Source organism: Chenopodium album, chromosome 7 (assembly GCF_948465745.1).
Source record: "Chenopodium album chromosome 7, dcCheAlbu1.1, whole genome shotgun sequence".
NCBI lineage: Eukaryota > Viridiplantae > Streptophyta > Magnoliopsida > Caryophyllales > Amaranthaceae > Chenopodium > Chenopodium album.
Genome location: NC_137840.1, coordinates 74022597 through 74044575, shown reverse-complemented (window position 1 = coordinate 74044575; position 21979 = coordinate 74022597). Strand labels below are relative to the sequence as shown.

The 21979-nt window shown below is 34.3% G+C and overlaps 2 protein-coding genes across 4 annotated transcripts; both read left to right on the top strand.

The window, feature by feature from the left end:
- The first annotated feature begins 1149 nt into the window (after nucleotides 1–1149).
- Nucleotides 1150–6718, top strand: LOC145639530 (carbamoyl phosphate synthase arginine-specific large chain, chloroplastic-like). Its single transcript, XM_081690791.1, has 3 exons — nucleotides 1150–2653; nucleotides 3377–4069; nucleotides 4887–6718. Exons 1-3 carry the CDS (start codon nucleotides 1331–1333, stop codon nucleotides 6426–6428), a joined length of 3558 nt encoding a protein of 1185 aa, XP_081546917.1. The 5' UTR covers nucleotides 1150–1330; the 3' UTR covers nucleotides 6429–6718.
- Nucleotides 6719–13283: 6565 nt separating this feature from the next.
- LOC145639529 (SPX domain-containing membrane protein At4g22990-like) lies at nucleotides 13284–21478 on the top strand. 3 transcript variants are annotated; one of them, XM_081690789.1, is made up of 11 exons: nucleotides 13284–13633; nucleotides 14367–14437; nucleotides 14920–15040; nucleotides 15639–15950; nucleotides 16347–16451; nucleotides 16637–17091; nucleotides 17648–17946; nucleotides 18673–18863; nucleotides 19398–19588; nucleotides 20107–20240; nucleotides 20522–21478. In XM_081690789.1, exons 2-11 carry the CDS (start codon nucleotides 14385–14387, stop codon nucleotides 20758–20760), a joined length of 2100 nt encoding a protein of 699 aa, XP_081546915.1. In that variant the 5' UTR covers nucleotides 13284–13633; nucleotides 14367–14384; the 3' UTR covers nucleotides 20761–21478. The 3 variants fall into 3 exon arrangements, with proteins under 3 accessions (XP_081546915.1, XP_081546913.1, XP_081546916.1); XM_081690787.1 differs by lacking the exon at nucleotides 13284–13633 and adding an exon at nucleotides 13880–14034; XM_081690790.1 differs by lacking the exon at nucleotides 13284–13633 and adding an exon at nucleotides 14032–14138.
- Nucleotides 21479–21979: the final 501 nt, after the last annotated feature.

Below are 21979 nucleotides of genomic sequence, written 5' to 3'. Positions count from 1 at the left end.
AAAGTTTTATGTGTGGCTGAGATTACTTGGACAAGATACAATCAGTCAGACATGGTTACTCGGCAGGTCAGAAATTACTCATTTAGGGGTTACTTGGTTGGTTAAGATTTTAATGCTATTTGGTTATAAATAAAAAGGTGTACAAATATAAGGAAAAAAAAAATAGAAATAAGAGAATGGGATGATGGATGGAATTTAAAATTTTATCTTTTAAAAATTATATAAAACCGGCATCTCATGAGCCGAATATCACAATTTTAATGAATAATTGATTAGATTAAACCCTAAATGATGTAATTCAACTTAAATCAAATCTTGTTTATATCATCAATTATGCTACAATGTCGGTATGACGCACACACTCGTAATATTTAAGAAGGGCCGCATCAGCAAGTGTGAAGTGATTGATTGAATGTGTGAGTGAGTAGGAATGGCAACGGATCGGATTCGGGTCGGATGGAGCTCCACCCGCATCCACCCGAATTAACCATCCGCTCCACCCGATCCACCCGTCACCCGCAAAACCCATCACCCGTATCCGATCCATCCGTCATCCGCGGATGAAACGGGTGGATCGGATGCTTAGCGGATGATAATTATAATCCTACTCTAACTATAAAATCTAATATGTTATTATAAAAAAACACTTTTAGCCAATTTTAAACTTAAAAAGTAAACCATTAATTAAATTTTTATTCCAAATTATAGCAATAATAATAATAAAATAATAATCATGAACTTACTTTTTTTTTTGAACGGAATCATGAACTTATTTCTGTACTACATAATTGGGAATTGAGGGAGGTTTTATATTTTGTAAAATAAAATTAAAGAATTTTTAGAAATATTTATTTTTTTAGAAATATACAGTACATACATAGTGTAGTATATATGAAAATTGGAAAAAAAAAATTTATTTAAATACGGATGGGCTGCGGATCGGGTGATAAACGGATGACGGATCGGGTGACGGATGAAACGGAGCCCCACCCGAATCCGACCCGATCCGTCACCCGCTTCATCCGTCACCCGCCCTTCATCCATTTAATGCGGATTTTCGTCCATTTATTTATATCGGGTGGATCGGGTTTGCGGATATCCATTTAGAATTGCCATCCCTATGAGTGAGTTTTCCCAAAATTTAACCTTAACATTTTCATCTTGGTCAGTTGCCTCAGTAAGACCACCTCAAAAACCCTGCTTTTCTCTCAAAACCCTTCTTCCTCTCTCTTCACCAACGGCCTCCTTCTTCCCTCACTCACTCCATCAATACTCTTAAACCCCATTTTCTCTCTCCTCCTCAATTCAATTCTATTCATCATCTCCAATAATGAGTTACTGTATTCATCAAATTCCTGAAAATTTCATATCACCTTCACTCCCTAAACCCAGAAATCCCTCTTTACCCAAATCAATTTCTTCCCACTCCACCCTTTTCCACTCCAAGAACACCCTCTCTTCTTCCCTAAACTTGCGCCTCGCACGGCCATGGAGTTTCAGGACACGGGCAACTTCTTCAACTATCAAGGGTCAAGCAGAAAATGGTGCTAATAAAACCCCACAAAAAGTTGTGCAGAAAACTGGGAAAAGAACTGATTTGAAGAAGATTATGATTCTGGGTGCTGGCCCAATTGTGATTGGACAAGCTTGTGAATTCGATTACTCGGGTACTCAAGCTTGTAAGGCGTTGAAGGAAGAAGGGTATGAAGTTGTTCTGGTAAATTCTAACCCTGCTACTATTATGACTGATCCTGATTTGGCTGATAGAACTTATATTACCCCATTAACCCCTGATTTAGTTGAACAAATTTTGGAGAAAGAAAGGCCTGATGCATTGCTTCCTACTATGGGGGGACAAACTGCTTTGAATTTGGCTGTTGCATTGGCTGAAAATGGGGCTTTAGATAGGTATGGGGTTGAGTTAATCGGGGCGAAATTAGATGCTATTAAGAAGGCTGAGGATAGGGAGTTGTTTAGGGAGGCTATGAAGAATATCGGTGTAAAGACACCGCCTTCTGGGATTGGGAATACTGTTGATGAGTGTTTTCAGATTGCTAGTGAGATTGGGGAGTTTCCCTTGATTATTCGGCCTGCGTTTACATTGGGAGGGACCGGAGGAGGGATTGCCTATAATAGGGAGGAGTTTGAGACGATTTGTAAGTCGGGTTTGGCTGCTAGCTTGACCTCTCAGGTGTTGGTGGAGAAGTCATTGTTGGGGTGGAAAGAGTATGAGTTAGAGGTTATGAGGGATTTGGCTGACAATGTGGTTATTATTTGTTCAATTGAGAATATTGATCCTATGGGAGTGCATACCGGGGATTCGATTACTGTTGCTCCTGCTCAGACCTTGACTGATAAGGAGTACCAAAGGCTTAGGGATTACTCTATTGCTATTATTAGAGAGATTGGAGTTGAATGTGGTGGTTCGAATGTTCAGTTTGCGGTTAATCCTGCTGATGGGGAAGTAATGGTTATTGAGATGAATCCTAGGGTGTCAAGGTCATCTGCACTTGCTTCTAAAGCTACTGGTTTTCCGATTGCAAAGATGGCTGCCAAGTTGTCGGTTGGTTATTCTTTGGATCAGATTCCAAATGACATTACAAGAAAAACTCCAGCTAGTTTTGAGCCTTCTATTGATTATGTGGTGACAAAGGTCAGTATTATCCTATTGTTTCTGTAAGTCTTTTACAATTTCTGCACTACCCCCTCTCCCCTTTCTCCTGGATATCTGAATATAGTGTAATTAGGTATTTCTGACTTTCTGGTAAGTTAGTTGCTTGTGGAATATTGGCTTATAAAATACCTGTAGTATGCTGTAGGTAGTGAATGTTGGCTGCTAGGTGCCCAGGTGAAGGAAAAGAGATATTGTTAAGGCTCCTCATTTGAGATGAAGATGATTTATTATTTATGTTAAGATGCGAGACGTAAGAGATGTACATTATACATAATTTAGTGATTTTCACTTTAAGAAATCCATTGTGAAATTGTGGTTACTTTTCTCTGGTGGCTGTTATGTCCATATATGGAAGCAGTGATCACTGAATGATCTAGCATCAAATATTCTGCCGAAATGACTTTTGGAAGTTTTGTTATAGAGCTCAAATGTATTCTCACTATGAATTTGGAGGCACCCTTGACCACTAGGGAAATGCTAAATATAGCTAGACATCTGCTAGACATGACTGCAACTTCTAGGTGTTGCTGGATAAGCAGAAATTTTAGAGTTAGTGTCATGTAGCTGATCTGTTTGCATAGCATTTTATTATCTGTGTGTTGCTCATATAAATTTTATCAATATCTCTTTCTTATTACTGTCATTGTTAGTACCAGTGGATTTACGCATCTCATATTATTTTCATGTTATACACTCGTGCAGATTCCTCGATTTGCATTTGAGAAATTCCCTGGCTCTCAGCCAATTCTCACCACTCAGATGAAGTCTGTTGGTGAGGCCATGGCCTTAGGTCGCACATTCCAGGAGTCTTTCCAAAAGGCAGTGAGATCTCTGGAACTTGGCTACTCAGGGTGGGGATGTGGCAAGATAAAGGAGTTGGATTGGGATTGGGAGCAGCTGAAATACAACCTCCGTGTTCCAAATCCTGATCGCATCCATGCTATCTATGCTGTGATGAAGAAAGGCATGAAAATTGATGAAATTCATGAACTGAGTTTTGTAGATAAATGGTTTCTCACACAACTCAAAGAATTAGTTGATACTGAGCAATATCTTCTATCTCAAAAACTGTCTGACCTCACGAAGGATGACTTCTATGAGATAAAGAAAAGAGGTTTTAGTGACAAACAAATTGCCTTTGCAACTAAATCGACTGAGAAAGAGGTTCGTTCTACAAGGTTGTCATTTGGTGTTACCCCAGCTTATAAGCGAGTTGATACATGTGCTGCTGAATTTGAGGCTAATACTCCATACATGTATTCGTCTTATGATTTTGAGTGTGAATCATCTACTACTCAAAAGAAAAAAGTGTTGATCCTTGGTGGTGGGCCAAATCGTATAGGCCAAGGAATTGAATTTGACTACTGCTGCTGCCATACTTCATTTGCCCTTCAGGTTTGTAGTTGAGCTAAAACTTTCTGCTAATGTAGCTTGTGACATCTTTATTTGTTTATTTATTGTATTGCTTGCATGTGGTGTTTGCATACTTTTGGACATTATATATTGCAAATTTTTCTGTAATAACCTTCGGATGCTTGAGAATTTTTGGAAACAAATGGTGCTTTGTCCATTTTGTAATTGTGTCAAAACTCAAAACCTAAAATACCTGTTCAATAATTTGTTTAATTGTTTGTTTTTTCCCCCTTTTGGGACATGCAAGAAAAAAGAACTGTGCCTTAAATGTTAAAGATATTGGTTAGCATGTGCTTTGTGCTGTCCATTGTGATGATATTAGTCAATGGTTTTGTTGTAATAATAAAATACTCCTTATTAGTCAATGATTTATTTGGAAAGTTTTTAATTATTAAAATGAATGATGGCAATATTTTTCCCGCGTTTTTACATGTTTGAAAAGCACTCAGCATACTTCTTGGTACGGAGTATTATTTTTTCAGCACCATATCATACATGTAAACTAAAAAGTAAATATTCCTTCGCTGACATTTGTGCCGAGTATCCCTCCTTTTCTTAAAAAGCTTTATACTCGTGTTAGCATAATTAATTCTAATTCTCGTGATATAATAATGCCTTTTAACTAACAACCATTGGTCCTATACACTGTTGACTCTTTTAAGTGCTAACATTGATTTTATTAAAAAAATAATTACTTTTTTTTTAGGCTCTCATTCTTCTGTCAAATTTCTTGAAATAGTGGTATTACATCTTTGTATTTAATGGTTTAGTGGTTAACTTGTTTTCGTTTCTCTTGCAGAATGCTGGGTATGAGACCATCATGATGAACTCAAACCCTGAGACTGTATCCACAGATTATGACACAAGTGACCGACTGTATTTTGAACCTCTTACAGTCGAAGATGTTCTCAACATCATTGACCTTGAACGACCTGATGGCATTATTGTGCAGTTTGGTGGTCAAACTCCCTTGAAACTTGCACTACCTATTCAACAATATTTGGATGAGAAGAAGCTTAAAAGTGCTAGTGGGGCAGGCCTAGTTCGTATTTGGGGAACATCGCCTGATGACATTGATGCAGCGGAAGATAGAAAAAGGTTCAACGCTATTTTAGATGAGTTGAAGATTGAGCAGCCGAAGGGGGGTATTGCAAAGAGTGAAGCTGATGCTCTCAAAATTACAGCTGATATTGGTTACCCTGTTGTTGTGAGGCCTTCCTACGTCCTTGGGGGTAGGGCTATGGAAATAGTATATAATGACGAAAAATTGATGACTTATCTTGAAAATGCTGTTGAGGTGGATCCAGAGCGACCTGTTCTCATCGACAAGTATCTAATTGATGCAGTTGAAATAGATGTCGACTGTTTAGCTGATTCATATGGTAATGTGGTAATTGGTGGGATTATGGAGCACATCGAGCAAGCTGGGGTGCATTCTGGTGATTCAGCTTGTTTTCTCCCCACCAAAACTATTTCATCTTCGTGCTTGGAGACCATTAGGACTTGGACAATGAAATTGGCAAAGAGATTGAATGTTTGTGGCCTCATGAATTGTCAATATGCCATCACAACATCAGGGGACGTTTTCTTGCTCGAGGCTAACCCCCGTGCATCACGTACGGTCCCATTTGTATCCAAGGCAATTGGCCACCCATTAGCTAAATATGCTTGTTTGGTCATGTCTGGGATGTCTCTTGAAGATCTCAATTTCACCAAAGAGTTTATCCCAAAACATGTGTCTGTGAAGGAAGCAGTCCTCCCATTTGAGAAGTTCTCTGGTTGTGACGTGTTGTTGGGCCCTGAGATGCGAAGTACTGGTGAAGTTATGGGTATTGCCTATGACTTCTCGCTCTCCTTTGCTTTGGCTCAAATTGCTGCCGGACAGAAACTACCATTTTCTGGCACGGTGTTCCTGAGTTTGAATGATTTGACGAAACCTCACCTTCCAGCTATCGCCCGTGGCTTTTTAGACCTTGGGTTCAACCTTATCGCTACTTCAGGAACAGCTCGTATTTTGGAATTAGAAGGCATACCAGTTGAGCGAGTTTTGAAGATGCATGAAGGGAGACCTCATGCAGGGGATATGGTTGCAAATGGGCAGATCAATTTGATGGTGATTACAAGCTCAGGTGATGATCTTGATCAGATTGATGGACGTGCTCTGAGGAGAATGGCTCTAGCTTACAAGGTTCCAATCGTAACAACTGTTGCTGGTGCTCTAGTTACAGCAGAGGCAATTAAGAGCTTGAAATCTAGCCCTGTGAAAATGTATGCTCTTCAGGACTTCTTCCAAGACAAGGCAGAAACTGGTGCATCTAAGAAATTGCAGTCTGTATCTTAAGCTTCATAAGTTATTATTTGCACGATCGAGGTAGGTAATAATTCCAGCTTCTCTATTGCAGTTGTCAAACTTGGACAAGTTTAGATTAATTATCATTTTCTAAGTTTTATCACTTTATGTTGGATGTTTTTGTATCATAGATTGATGGTTGTAACATTAGTGATTAAATTTTTGGATATGTGTTGTCAATGAATGCCCCAAAGTAATTCGGGGTTATTAACCTGTAATCGAGATACAAAATTTTGATTACCACTTCTCAGTTTGCCAATCATAAATCCTTCTGATCTCTATATTTGTGGCAAAACAATCAAATCTATGGTTACATGTTTGATCATTGAACCAGGTTCTGGCTACTCTTTCGGAGTACTCCATACTTCCTTACTTCGTAGTCCTGCATATCAACATACTACAGATCTATCTGAGATTGATGAGGAGTCTTGGAAAGATATTTGGAAATGCATTGTGTTGTGTGGATATACATTGAAAGTAAATACCATGAATTGTCTTTGATTAACCTATGATATCATATACTTGACCCAAAAAAAGTCTTAAAAACACTCAGCTGTTAGAAAGATGGTGTATACTGGACACGCAGGACAGCACCCATAAAACATATCTTGTCCAAAACTATGTCAGTTAGAAAGTGATTAGTGTCTATTACCCTGTAAATTGTACTCCATTTGTCGCAACACTAGTCTGTTGGTATACTATTTTGGGATATACGGAATGGAGGGAGATTCTTAAGCAAGGGGAATTCTAGTGAAACTAATCACAAGTTATGGTAAATTCTCATTCATTATGGAGTACTGTACGATTTTGAACTATGTAACTACTCCACTTATCAATAAAATCGAAAAACATTTAGAAACGGAGAGAGTAGTATATTGGACAATAAAAATAATTACACATCGAGTAAAAAGTTGCTTTGCTTGGTCTAGCCATAAACATTTTATCAGAGGGTTTAATAACCTTGTAATTGGATATCTCACTTTCAATAACACCCATTAATTACTTTTCGTTGTTGTGTAATCAAACATTGTCAAATGAAAGTCTATATTTAATTGATCATTTAGGAGAATCTTACAGGGTATATGAAGAGCATATACTCTTGTTACCCAACTTTTTAAGGTGAAAAGGTTTACATTTATAAAGTTTAATTGTCGTTATATCACACTAAACACACACTAAATATCTAGTATCTATTATTACGTAGGAGGAAGTAAAGTAATTAGCCGATTTGTCGGCTTCTAATTCGACATTAATCCAAGTGCTCCATTTTATAAGACATAATTAGAATCTAATTTAATTTCACCATCTCATACATGTAATATATATATTATAGATTTAACATAAATTAAAGTGACAAAAAACAATAGAACAGTTGAGTTGATTAGTTTTGTAAACCTGATATAATTAAGATTAAGACTTTGATTAAAAGAATAATGTGGATATGCATGAAATTGGCAAGTTAAAAGTAGTGGATGATGATCTTTCCTGATGTGGGTTGCGCACTTTATGTATTATAAACATATGCTAATTTTGGTCATTCGAAGCTATTAAAATATTCAAAAAGCAGACATCAAATTATAGTACAAATAACTGCTCTTTTGGATGATTTTATGGTCTTCTTTTTTTAAGGATAAAATCTTTAATTTTTTTTCATTACTTGTCATTTTATATTATGATCTAATGAAGGATATTATTTGTGGGGGAGATGAAAATGACAGTTTTTTTAAGCTAAGTTACAACTTAAATTACAATATGTTTATTTTCTTCTTTATGATTTTAGAATGGTAAGTTAAGATGAAGCATCTTATTGGATTATTAAAGCCTTTATGAATTAATTCAAGTGTAAATATGTCAAAAACTTGGAAGTATTGAAGAGATGATAATTCAAACAACATTTTATATAATATAGCATTTGTTTTTTTTTATGTGTAGTATTTGTAAATCATTCAGGTTTCTTCAAGCACTCTTTTTGTCTAAGACTAATAATTTTGTTCATAATGTACTTTAAACAAATAATGTGACTGTGTGTATGTGAATCTCAATATTCTTTTGACGATTCTAATCACGCACGTCTTCTTTTGTTCAGTTACATCTTGAAAATGAAAACAATGAATAGTACGTGTTATACGAATAATTTAAAATTATGACCTGACTAGCTGTCTTGCAATATTCTCGATGACTCTCATATTTGCCACGGGAGATTTTATACATCCAAACACGAAACAGATTTTAAATCCTAAACTAAACATGATACAAGAGTAAATAGTCCTTCACAATCTTTAGAGTAGTGTCCACATATATTAATCGAATCTCCTGAATTTACCCCTTGTACTACTTTGAAATAACTGAAAAATGTTCTTCCAAACAATATAATTTAAGGATAAAGTGTCCACATTGTGACACAAAAAACACCTCATTGTGTGGCAACTGGCTAAATAATAAGAATAAAATCCATGAGAATATATTAAAACCATATGCATGCATGCATGCCTTGTTTGTATTTATTTATGATGTGGTTTACTATATTCAACAAAACATAGCAAGTTTAAGAACAAAGTATCTAGTGTCATTTTCCTCATTTGTGAGGGTAGTAGCCTTGTGTTTTAGTTAGTGGCTTGGTGGTTCTCTTACATAAAGGCCTTAGTCACATTTAAAAGGCTTTTCAACTCACCAAAGGTCATCTTTCGAGTTTACGAGTTTTAATAATATCTAAATTCATCTTGCAGAATTTATTTAAATTATGTAAGTACTCTCTTTCTTCTTCATATTTAATTGATGTCAAGCTTTTATAATTAACTAAATTGTTAATTACAACATTTCAAGCTTTTATAATTAACTTAAGTTGTTAATTACAACATTTGAAAGGTTGTAATTACTTTTTCTCTGTTCTTTTATTTAAAGGAATTATAGATTTAAATAATTTTTTGATCTGAGTGCGTTTTTGGTCGAGTAACTCCGTAACTAGGTTAGAGTTCTGAGTTAAAATCTAAACAATTAGGAATCTGTTTATTGAGTAGGCAACAAAAGGCCAAAAATAGGAGCATTCTTTATAGCCACACAAAATAAGGTCAAAAATAGGAGTGTTTTTTAGAGCATAACTTCTATGTACCTTATATGGACTTATTTGAACTAACTTGAACTTATTAGTTTAGTTGTAATTGAGCTTAATTAGATGACTCTAATTATCATAACTTATATCTGATGAAGCACTGTAACTACGTTATTGAACTTATATTAAGGTGAACTGAACATGACCTAACTAATTTACTCGAGGACGATTTGCCGCCTTGATTAACTAACGACGGTGATTACCCTAAACAGTATATGCTGTTGGAATAGTAAACTAGGATTCTAAGAATATTATGATGCCCTAAACATAAAGAGTGACCCTAAAACAATCACGAGGCAATAACAATTAACAACCATGAACATAGGCAAAGGGGATCCCTTGGAGTCTGGAGTCTGAGCCATGAAAATAAGCCACGTATAAAGGATCTAACCCGAATATGCTGTTAGATTCTGGTGGTCCATGTCACGAATCTCTTGGCTTCCTTAGATCCATCATATCTTATTACTTATTTTACATACTACTATTACATATTATTAACTAATCCGATTGAGTGATTGATAAGCTTAGCAATTAGCTAGAAAACGATTGTTTAGTGTCTTTTAACGGGGAATACAACAAAATAACCTAACATGGAATTAATGAAAATCCGAGTGAGAATATGTGTGGACATATGTTTTACATGTTTAAAATAGTATGAGCATATTAAGCAGCATATGCTTGTATACAACGAGTGTATTGTAAACTTGTAGTATACAAATTGACCGAGTTGCCAGTGAAGTCATGGTAGCGAGTACTATAAATATATGCAACCAAGTGATATGGTGTTTAATGACTATTTAACAAAACTTTTAACGTAATACATATGGAGAGTACTCGAGTAAACAACAAGAGAGAAGGAGAAAAAAAAAAAAAAAAACTTAACAACTTACGAGTGGTTGATGCCAACAAAATTCACACATATAATGATGTTACAATGTCAAATCCCCCTATCTTTATTTCGTAAGCAAAACCATATCTAATTTTAGTAAAATTAGTATACAATTAGTAAAATGCAGGTTGCAGATTGAGATATTCTAGACATTTATAACAACTCTTATACGGTTATACCTATAAAAAATTATGAATTGAAGATGAATCGGCAAAACCATATTGTCAAAATCCAATTGCTGTTTTTCTATTATTATTATTTATCACATTGTGCTAATTCCTCATATTAAGTTGTATGATACTCTTTCCCCTAAAAAAAAAAATTACTATGAAATAATAGTTTATCACATAATATGCCCATAATAATAGTTTCTCTATATAAACCCCTCCCCCCCCCCCCCCCCCCCCCCCCCCCCCCGTTTTTTTTAAGAAAAGTTTCTCTATATTACTTAATTTGGGAAGTAAGATATCCATATATATATTTGTATATTTTATCATGTAAACTCTGATTGAAAATATAGCACGAAGTAAATTTTAAATATAGGGTTCCCTCAAATGTGAGATATTAATAAAAGAGATTGATTTCCCTCAAAAAAAAAAAAAAAAAAAAAAAAAAAAGAGATTAATCCTTCTTTTTGCTTTGCCTTTCCATTTCACAATTCTCGTGGGGTTATAGGAGCATATCAATATATTCAAAAAAAGTTAATACATTCAAAAAAGTTAATATATTAAAAAAAAAAGAAAAAAAAAAGAGTTAATATATTCAAAAAATTTAGGGAAACATTATTTTAAAAAAAAGTTACAAGGGCACCCTTTTTAAAAAAAAGTTATATAAGTGGATAAAAGTAATTCCAACATAATACTCTCTATTATTATTTTATTTTTTTTTTGAATTGAAAGAAAAATACTCTATTTTTATTCATACATAGCATATGTAATTTTAATATATAATCAGTACTCACTAGCCTTTTTATTACATAATTTAATATACATCTTTAATTTCATTATCTTTAATTTCGTATTATTTAAAAATAATGGAATATAGAAAATATATTTTGAATTAAAAAATAAAACAAATCAAATTTTAATAAAGACTTTACATAATTATATTTATTCTTACATACTCCGTCCAGAAAATCTTGCGTGAACCTGGACCTAAGGTTTATACACACATAATTGGCATTATATTCAATATAGTGAGCCCTTATTTTTACTATAGTAACCTTATTTTTAACATAGTAACCTTTTTAAAACTTGTGTGACCTTAATGTTATTATGAAATTAAAATACGACATTATATTGATAGTGACCTAATTTTAACATGGTGGTCTTTATTATTCATATTGACCATTATATTAAAAATTTCATTAAAAAAATTAACCTCTTTATAACTTTTATTGTCACACTAACCTTTATTTTAATATAGTAAACTTTTTTTTTTTTTAATATAGTAACTTTTTTTTTTTTATTAATAAAACAATTATATTATCTCTATTGTTAGTGGTTCACAATAAATTAGTGTGAACCAGCCCAACCAGATCCATTTAAGAATTTGTATACTCTGTATTATGTTAAGATTTGGTATATTTAATCAAGAAATTGAAATAGGGTACGTAGGAAAATTAAGGAGGAAGGGGTACCACAATCAAGACCAATTATCCAAATCGTTATTACGAAAGTGCCATGTACCACTTTGGTGATGGTGACACATAGACATTAAATAAAGGTTGATGCAACTTGCCACTTTAATTTTATTTTATTTTATTTTATTTTTTTAGGAGAACATATCAAGACTTTATTAGCTCACACTAGGAGCATCAAAATCTTTTTTTATCAATCAAGAATAAGCATATATTTTTCTAAATAATACGGGATAATAATAATATATTGTTTAAGGGGCTGTTTTCTTCGGCTTAATTTCATTCTCGTTTAGTTTATTTCAATTTAGTTTATTTCAGCTTCAATCAGTTTAGTAAATAAAAAAAAGGCCTAATTGCTTATTTAGAATTAGCCCTTTTTTCTAAATAATACAGGATAATAATAAGACTTTATATCAAAACCTTTTTTTATCAATCAAGAATAAGCATATATTTTTCTAAATAATACAGGATAATAATAATAATAATAATATATTGTTTAAGGGCATTTTTTCTTCACCTTAATTTCAGTTCAGTTCAGTTCAGTTCAATTCAGTTCCTAATTTCCTTCTCTTATAAATATTTCAGCTCCAATCAGTTCAGTAAATCAGGAAAGGCCTAATTCTTATTTTAATTATTTTTATTTAACAAAGACTGCACTGTCAATTAATATCACAGAACATGAAAACATCAAGTACTCCGTAATGAATAAGTGCAAAGTACCAATGATAACTATTGTATCTTACGGAATACAATTTAGAGCATGTGATCGAAATTAATCCTCAATAGCAACACTTTTGGAGAATAGGGTGGAAATTCCATCACTATTCTCTTCACACCTAAAAAATCCACTTCGCTACCCCGATTTGAGTTGATTCGTGTCAGGCTCCAATTCGAAAATATGCAAAGGTTGTTATATATACCCCGAGTATATAATACTTTCAAGATATGTTTTGCTTAATGCAATATTTGAATGAGGGTGGTTATTACTCATTTAATCATCAAATGAGGAAAAAAAAAATTAACTTTGATGTAGCTTACACCCGAGTATATATAAAACTTTAACTTTTACAACATACATCCTTTATTTTTCTCTCTATCTTTATCCTCTTAAAAAACGTTTAAGAGACCGTGAAAATAAAAAGTGTAGCAACTAAAAAAAAAATGGAGGAAGTATGTGTTTTCTAGTTCTCCCTAATCTTATCAAAATATAAAAAATAAATAAAAATTAGATTTTCAATAAAAAAAAATAAAATTAAAATCGGGTTTAAATAAATAGTTGGTAAGAAAGGAAGCAGAGTACAACAACAAACGTAATAGGCGCGAGCACTTCCCTCAAAATCTCTCACTCACTCACTCACTCTCTTTCCTTCCTTCTTCTCCAGCCATACTCATTTTTCTCTCTCCCCAACCTCAACCATTATTATTGCTCATTTAGCTTAATTACTCCCTATTTTAATCACTCTTTCTTTCTTAATTTCTTTCAAAAAATGTCCAAATTATCCTAAAATTTAGTATCCTATCTTGCTCTACAATATTCTTGATTTTTCTGCCGCTTTAAGGTTTTCCTTTTCTTTTCTTTTGATTTTTTCTTTTAATTTAATTCATGAATAGTTTCAAATTTTATTTTTATTAAAATAATGCATTTTATTAATTTTTTTATTTAAAAATGTTTGAACAAATGTTGGTATTATTCTAGGGTTATTTTTGTTTGATTATGAAATTTTATGGATGAAATGAAATCAGATATTGTGTGCATTTTACGTGAAATGAACACCGCTTGTCAGAATCACAAAATGCAAACAAACTTTATTTTTGTTTTGGATTTTTGTGTCCTTAAAAAAAACAAGAAAAAAAAAAAAAAAACAGTGTCAGATTATAACTCTGTATTTATCAATGGTGATCACTTCCTTATTTAGAAGTATTACAGTAATGGAAATATCATACATACTAGAGATGAATGGTATTTGAATTAATGAACATAGTTTTCGCCTTTTCGGTCTTAACAGCCGTTTCGTTGAATTTGTTTTATACACCCGGGTGCACCGTACACCCAACTAATGCAAGGTCAGTTTTTGTTCTTCATTTGATTGTTAAATGAAAACAAAATACTTATGGGTTTACGGTATACCTGGGTGTATATAACAATCTTTCCCCGTTTGATAGCTGGTAAATCCGGTAATATATATTTGTAACGGGAATGAAATTGCGTGTAGTTATATAAGAAGTAAATATGAATAAATTAGATTTTCTGCATTTTATTAACTTATGATGTTTATTTTTTGTTCATGGTAGAGTAATAAGCTTCCCAGGATGGTGGCCTTTGGGAAAAAGCTAAAAGAAACTCAAATTGAAGAATGGCAGGGGTAATTTTTAATTCATATTTTTCTTAATAGTTAGATTAATGTGTATTTTAATTTTATGTTTATACTGTAATATATGTGATTTTGTTATGTTCTATTAGATTAATTGACTAAAAAGTAAGAACAATAGCCATTATTAAAAAAGTTAATTTTGGAGGGGGTGGGGTTGTTATTTATGTAGCATGCTGAATTCATGTTTTGTGATTGTTGTAAGGTGGGGTGAAAAAAATCAATCTGGTGGTTGGGTTAATGGAAATTATTGCATATTGAACGAGTCGGTCGTTGTACTGAGAAATTTAGACGTAGACATTTGTGGTGGGTGATAACAGAAGATATATTCTAGTGGTTTCCTTACAAAAAACATGTGTTATATGCTTTCCTTCCGGCTTACAGTTTCCTGTACCTTGTCGCGGTTACACAGTTGATTTAAGCCTCTATGGTAGTTACTGGACTTATTTTTTGTTTTTATTCTTGTTTACATTAAGGTACTATATTAACTACAAGTTTCTAAAGAAGAAGGTCAATCAATATTCTCGACAAATTGAGAATGGCTCGGGTGATCATCTTCTTGTTCTGAAGGATTTTTCGTTTATGCTGGATAATCAGGTATTACAACACAGACATATGTTAATTGTTTGTTGCACACTTGATTCTGAGACCCTTTTTCTAGATGGTTTGTTCTGAACTTCTGATCATACTTTTGAGTTTGGGCTGGCATGGACAGTATTGAGTTTTAACCTTTCTAGGCCTACTACTTGAGCAAATTAATGCAGATGATGCATCAGACTTATTCTGACAACTGAAGTTGTTACATTATGAGAAACTAAACAAAGCACTTTATTAATGCTTTCAAGAAATAGAAAGAATGGGTTATTATATGAAATTATTATATGTGAAGCTGGTTGTAAAACATGGCTTACATGCTTAATGATGATATATTATAGTGATCTCGTCTAATGCTTAATTCGCTTGCATAAAGCCCATGCCTAGAAGAGGCCAAGATATATCTTTAATCACTCAGAGGCCATTTGCTTGTTATTTCCTTTGCTTTATGGGTGAAGCTGCAAATATGCTTCTGTTGCATCTTACCCTGCCTTAACATTGGAATTACATTATACTTTTGGAATCTTGATGAACTTTTTGGTCATTGTTTGGCTTGAGGAGGTCAAGTGCTTAATGTTGATATTCCCTTACATGTAAACAGCTTGAGAAGATTGTCTTGTTCATGCTAGAGCAACAAGGGCTACTTGCAAAGAGGTTGTCTGCTCTCAGGGAACAGCAAGATACTGCATTTCAGCAGGGAACCATTCTTGATGTGTCTGAAGTACGTGAAGCATATCGTGCTGTGGGACAAGACCTGTTGAGGCTTCTCTTCTTTGTTGAAATGAATGCTATAGGTTTGCGGAAGATCTTAAAAAAATTTGATAAACGCTTGGGCTATGGCTTCACCAATTATTATGTCAAAACTCGAGCTAATCATCCTTATTCACAGCTGCAACAAATATTCAAGCATGTGGTAATACCCTGAGTTCTGCTCATAAAATGACAAATTGCACTTGGCCTTTCTTAATTGGCTTCATTTTTGCTTGTATTTGTTTTCACATTGCAATTTAAGACATGAAGGATCCTTGATAGTTGATACTTTTGTGATCTCAATCTTGAAATTTGGTGGATAATATATCTAGATTCTCATGTACTTCTTATTCTCAGAGGGATTACTGGCGTCTTATAGAAATTTGTATCATGGACTTGGGAGTATGCTTATGATGAGCAGATTTGATGACTTATCAAGAATCATGATTATCATTTCCTTGTGATACCATTACAAGATTGACTTTCTGAGACTGAAGGGAAATCATGCGCTCCCTTGATGTTGTTTCACTAGTAACCTTCTATTTTGCTGAACATGCAGGGTTTTGGGGCTGTTGTGGGAGCCATATCCCGCAATCTTGCAGATCTTCAGGATAACGAAGGAAGCTATGTATCAATATATGACCAACCAATTCTTCATCTCCAGGTCTCACTTATACAATTACTTCGTATTCTTTAGTGCTGCTGCTTCATATCATGCTAAATTACCAGATATTCTCATATCTTAGTCCTTCAAGGAGAAACATAATTTATCAGCTGAACCTTCTCTAAAATTTTCTGAACAGAGATGCAATGTGGCATTTCTTGACTATAATAGTGTATTGTTTGCAGGATCCTGTTGTGACTTCCATTCGAGCAGCTGTAGATAGGCTGACAAATTCAACAAATTTCCTTAATTTCATGGGGAAACATGCCATGATAATGCAAGAAGATCTACCAAGCCCATCTCAGGATGATGTTGATGATCAGGCATTTGATATAATGTCCCTTATGTTAAACTTGATGAACACATTCCTATACATGGTCAATACATACATTATTGTCCCCACAGCCGATAGTTATTCTCTAAGCCTTGGTGCTGCAGCAACTGTTTGTGGGGCAGTGATTGGATCAATGGCTGTTGCCCAAATGTTCTCTTCTGTCTACCTCAGTGCATGGTCAAATAAATCATATAAGAAACCCCTTGTGTTTAGCAGTGTTCTTCTCCTTGTTGGAAATGTCCTGTATGCACTGGCATATGACCTTGACTCCATATCAGTACTTCTCATTGGCCGTGTCTTCTGTGGGTAATAAATTTTAACCTTTACTATCATTTTTTATTTTTAATACTTGTAGAAAATTCTATACACCTGTTTTTCTTTTACTTAAGATCCATGTTTCCTCAGATATATGTTTTTATATTATTCATCATGTCCTAGGTAGCTTTGCTCTTTGAGAATTTTGGTGCTCTTTTTAAACAAAATAACTGTCCTTGGTTTGAGCCACTTAGTGAGTTCATGCATATTTAGGATGAAAATGAAACAAGGGCCAGGAAACTAAGGGGGTTTGAGCTTTATAACGTAAACAACAGAAATAGGGAACCTAATGGAACTATGGAAGAAATTTAGATGCCTAAATTTCTCAATGGAAACTCTTCATGCTAATCTTCTAGGTATTAATTGAATCTAGCTCTCTGTTGGTATTGGATGGAGACTGTGACGTTTGCAAGTCGAACCTTTTGCATTTCAGTAGGTCATACACTAAAATCTAGTTCAACTTGTTTAAAACCTCTTTATTACATATATACATTGCTTTGATTTTGAAAGGGATCTCATTCTTGGAATTCGGATGTCATTAATTCAGGTTGGGTTCTGCTAGGGCTGTAAATAGGCGTTACATTAGTGATTGTGTGCCACCAAAATTACGAATGAAGGCATCTGCAGGTTTTGTTACTGCCAGTGCACTTGGAATGGCTTGTGGTCCTGCTCTTGCTTGTTTATTCCAAGCCAAATTCAAATTGTTCAAACTAACATTCAATGATGACACTTTACCTGGATGGTTTATGGCGCTGGCATGGCTTGTTTACCTATTGTGTCTTTGCATATCATTTAAAGAACCTCCCCAGCCTGAATGCAACATTTTACCTAAGGAATCAAATCGTGGTAAGTAATGGATCCATTGCTACTATGAATAGCCTGTTGCAGCATGTTTTTTTTTTACTTAATCACTGCTTATGTTTTGCCTCTGTACCTACTGTATGAGATGAGATACTTAAGGAACAAAAAAGACCAAGAAGACTTTGATGGAAAATATTGGAAACTCAAATATATCCTCCTTGAATCCCTTAGCTATCTCATGGTAGTATACTAGTATTTGAATTCTGAAGGTTGGTACGCATTTTTGCCAACTAAACCACAAGCTGTATTATCCTTTTTAGCTCTATGATTGAGGAAAGTCTTAACTCTTAAGTCATGCATGTACAGGGGACTTATTCTGGATAGGGGAAAAAACAGTGCAAAGTCTAGGATGCTAATTTTGACACCCTGAATTTCTGAGAATAAGTTGTAGTGGAATACCTTGAGCTCTCTAGCAACCTTAGAGGCTCATATGTGAAAATCATAACTCTTTCTTTTCTTTATTTTACAAGTATAATATAGAAAATCAAAACAATTTTGTACGTTTAAGTACCTTGGATAAGTGTGAATAACTAAATATACCGTCTGATTACCAAGTGCAAGCTGTCCTCAAAAAACCATTCATATAAACCCTCTTTTACTGACCTATTAGAGGAAGGTTTTAGTTTGCCTCATGTGTCATATTGTTTATGTGTTCAGTATCTCTTTTGTCTTGGTATTGTCTAATTCTCTGTACCTGGTATGATACAAAAGGAAACAGGACACATAACGCAATGGAGAATGGTTTGGAGCAACCATTGCTTAAAAGCTCAGAGGAAAAACTACAGGATGATGATGACGAAGAAGGTCAAGACTTTGACCAATGTGATGAAGATTCTGATGAAAGCCATAAACCTGCTACCTCAATTGTAGCAGCTTATAGACTACTGACACCTTCAGTCAAGGTATGGATCGGAGTTCAGTTTATTTATTTTTGTAAATTGGTTTCCCTCTGTTTTTTAACTATCAAGGAATAATTACTCATGCATAAGCTTAGGACAATACCTTACCAATAGTGTAAAACTATAACGGCCCTTGGAGTCATTACCAATATACCAGGGCTTGTATCCCCAAGGATGGATCTTAAGACAGACAGAGTTAAAACAACATCTTTCAAGCTGTGTTGCTTAGATTTTTTCTATAGGACAGTCTCATAGCATTATGTATACTGTTATTTTACGCATAGATATATTCAGTAAGTGAAAGATTATCTGTGGTTCTTCCTCTTTCCATATAGGTTTCTTCACTACTTAATGAAGCAACTCTTTCAGGAAATATGAATGGATGATTATTTATAAAATTATTATTAATAAATAACTGTTTGTGTGGCTAAACAAATCAGCTGGAATTTGTATGCTGCCTTAATAGTTTCTCTAGTAGTTCTATTCTTTGGTTGCAATGACAGATTTCTAAACTATTGTCCTTTTGCCTATTATCAGGCTCAACTACTGATTTATTTCATGCTCAAATATGCAATGGAGATACTACTAGCAGAATCAAGCGTCATAACAGGATACTACTTTATGTGGTCTACCCAATATGTGGCACTTTTTCTTGCATGTCTTGGGCTAACAGTTCTCCCAGTCAATGTTCTGGTTGGAAACTACATCAGCAATATGTTTGAGGAAAGGTAACCATCAACTGAAACCTACTATGTTAATTGTTATTTCTTCGTCAGCTCACTGGTGGCTGTCCTGTCCCTTATTATGATTAGGAATCACGTCAAGATATATGGACCTAGCTGTTTTGCTAGTTTGACTGGACGAAATTCAGTAATTTACAAAATTAAAATCAGTTACACAATGAGTAGAGGGTATCAAATTGTCTTTTAAGTTCATTCTTTTTACGCTGTGTTCTTACTTCCAACTCTCGAGTGCCTGTTGTGATATTCTCCTTGAGACTTTTCAAAGTTTGACTAATTTACTATAATGGCAAAGACTAAAAAGTATGCTTGTAATTTGGTAAGCTAGTGTCACACTTTCTTGAGTAAATTATTACATAAGGGTATAAATAATAGCCACATGGCACAATTATATCTGATAAATCTTCTATATCAATGACTCAAAGCATTGTGATCCCTTGATATTCAAGGGTGATATACATATGTACTACTGCTCTGAAGTGATTCATGTGGACTACTTGATGCAGGCAAGTTTTGTTGACATCCGAGATCATTGTTTGCATAGGCATTGTCCTAAGCTTCAAGGTTGGAATACCTTATACAGTTCCACAGTATGTCATCTCAGCAATCCTCACATTTGTATCTGCTGAAGTACTCGAAGGTAGTTCTTATTTTCCTTAATGTTCCCCCCCCCCCCCCCCCCCCCCCCTTTTTTTTTCCTGCATTTCATCCACCTTTTTTCCTTGGAAAATTTGATGAAAATGTGATTAGGGAAGTCAGAATAGTGCAAATAGCAATTTTTTCTCAGCCCTCTAAATCTCTCTAATCAACTAGCTATATGCATAGTACTGTTTTTCTCTTGAATTGTGTATATTATGTGTCTATAGATTGCCATAGCTCTATTTACTTCATTTCGTTTAAGTACTTGATAAATGCTTGCAGGTGTCAATCTATCACTTTTGTCTCGAGTTATGTCATCGAGGTTAGCTCGTGGGACCTACAATGGTGGACTGCTTTCTACAGAAGCAGGGACCCTAGCTCGAGTAGTTGCTGATGGTACAATAACTCTGGCTGGGTTATGGGGTGAAAGCAAGCTTTTGAATCTTACTCTCTTTCCTTCTCTTCTGATTTGTATCTCCTCAATCATAGCTACCTGCTTCACATATAATTCTATGTACTGAGTCCCAAAAGAAAGTTTAACCTCCTCATGTTTGCAAGGAAATTGTACAGCTTATAGGGTCATCGATAATTAAGTTGATTAGGGAGTAAAAGCCCGTGACAAGCTTTCCAAATGCCGGCTATATTCCTTTTTAACATATGTTTCCTGCTCCTCATTGCCTCAACTAAATGTGTCAGCAATGGACACTTACAGACTGTTGAAAATACTTCTGTACTTGCTTATTTAGTCATGACAGCAAGTTGTAAGGCAACACTCTGCACTCAGGAACTCACAATTGATATTCTCCGGGAAGCACTGTGCTAATGAATCAACCAGCAGAATTCTTCAGCAATACAGGTTATTGTCATTCTGCTGGAGGCTTAACAGGTGGATTAGATCTGATTGTTGTATACTCCAAGCCAGCAGATGCTTAAAGTATTGATAATATCTATCCTACCTTCGGGTGTAAAATTACATGATATCCTTTCATAGGCTAAAAAAAAAACTCTTTTTGGTCGCATGAAAGGGCCACGCAGAAGATTGTGGGGTCATATTGCTCCTCAGTGTGCTCTCAGGCCATATTAATCGTTAATCATATGTGCCTTTAATTTTACACTATTCTCAGTAACAAAATATACAATATGTACTACTATGTAATATGTATTAATGAATAAAAAGTTTATCTTCATGGAGTATGACACAAGATGTGACTCATGCTAAGAGAATTTTTTATTTTTTTTTACCTTATCAGAAGTTTATTTCTGTTCTAAATTTCTATATAACGAGGAGTCTTTTTCTAATTTAAATTACTCATCAAACAATTGTCATTTGCTCCATAACAAACTAGCAAAAAGCTTATTAAACAAGATGTTGAGGAGGCCAGGAGGGTGTTTTATACAAGTTTGAGAGAATTGGGTGAAAATGAGAGCATTTCTTATCCCATTGGTAACAAAATTCATGATACAAAAGTTATAATGTGGGTTTAAACTGCAATATCCATCTCATATTTCACTCTTGCTATTTTTGTGACAGTTCTTTAGATTGACGTAGCTATGTTGGTTATTATGAAGTCAATTTTTCATTAAAAAAATTTAACTATTTAAACCCACTTAAACTTATACAAAACCTCTCAAAAATTATACAGAATAGTAGTATTTATTTTAAACCGATTAAAGCAAATTAAATTAAATACCGTTAATTTTTAAATCCGCATATAAGAATTTATCATTCCCACATTGCAT

What these genes read in the sequence shown, in the direction of transcription:
- LOC145639529 (XM_081690787.1), top strand. An exon ending in AACAAATATTCAAGCATGTG is followed by an intron (nt 15,951 to 16,346) that starts GTAATACCCTGA and finishes CTGAACATGCAG; the next exon opens with GGTTTTGGGGCTGTTGTGGG. An exon ending in ACCTAAGGAATCAAATCGTG is followed by an intron (nt 17,947 to 18,672) that starts GTAAGTAATGGA and finishes ATGATACAAAAG; the next exon opens with GAAACAGGACACATAACGCA.
- LOC145639530 (XM_081690791.1), top strand. Translation starts at nt 1,331, where the DNA reads ATGAGTTACTGTATTCATCAAATTCCTGAAAATTTCATATCACCTTCA. An exon ending in TTGATTATGTGGTGACAAAG is followed by an intron (nt 2,654 to 3,376) that starts GTCAGTATTATC and finishes ACACTCGTGCAG; the next exon opens with ATTCCTCGATTTGCATTTGA. An exon ending in ATACTTCATTTGCCCTTCAG is followed by an intron (nt 4,070 to 4,886) that starts GTTTGTAGTTGA and finishes TTTCTCTTGCAG; the next exon opens with AATGCTGGGTATGAGACCAT.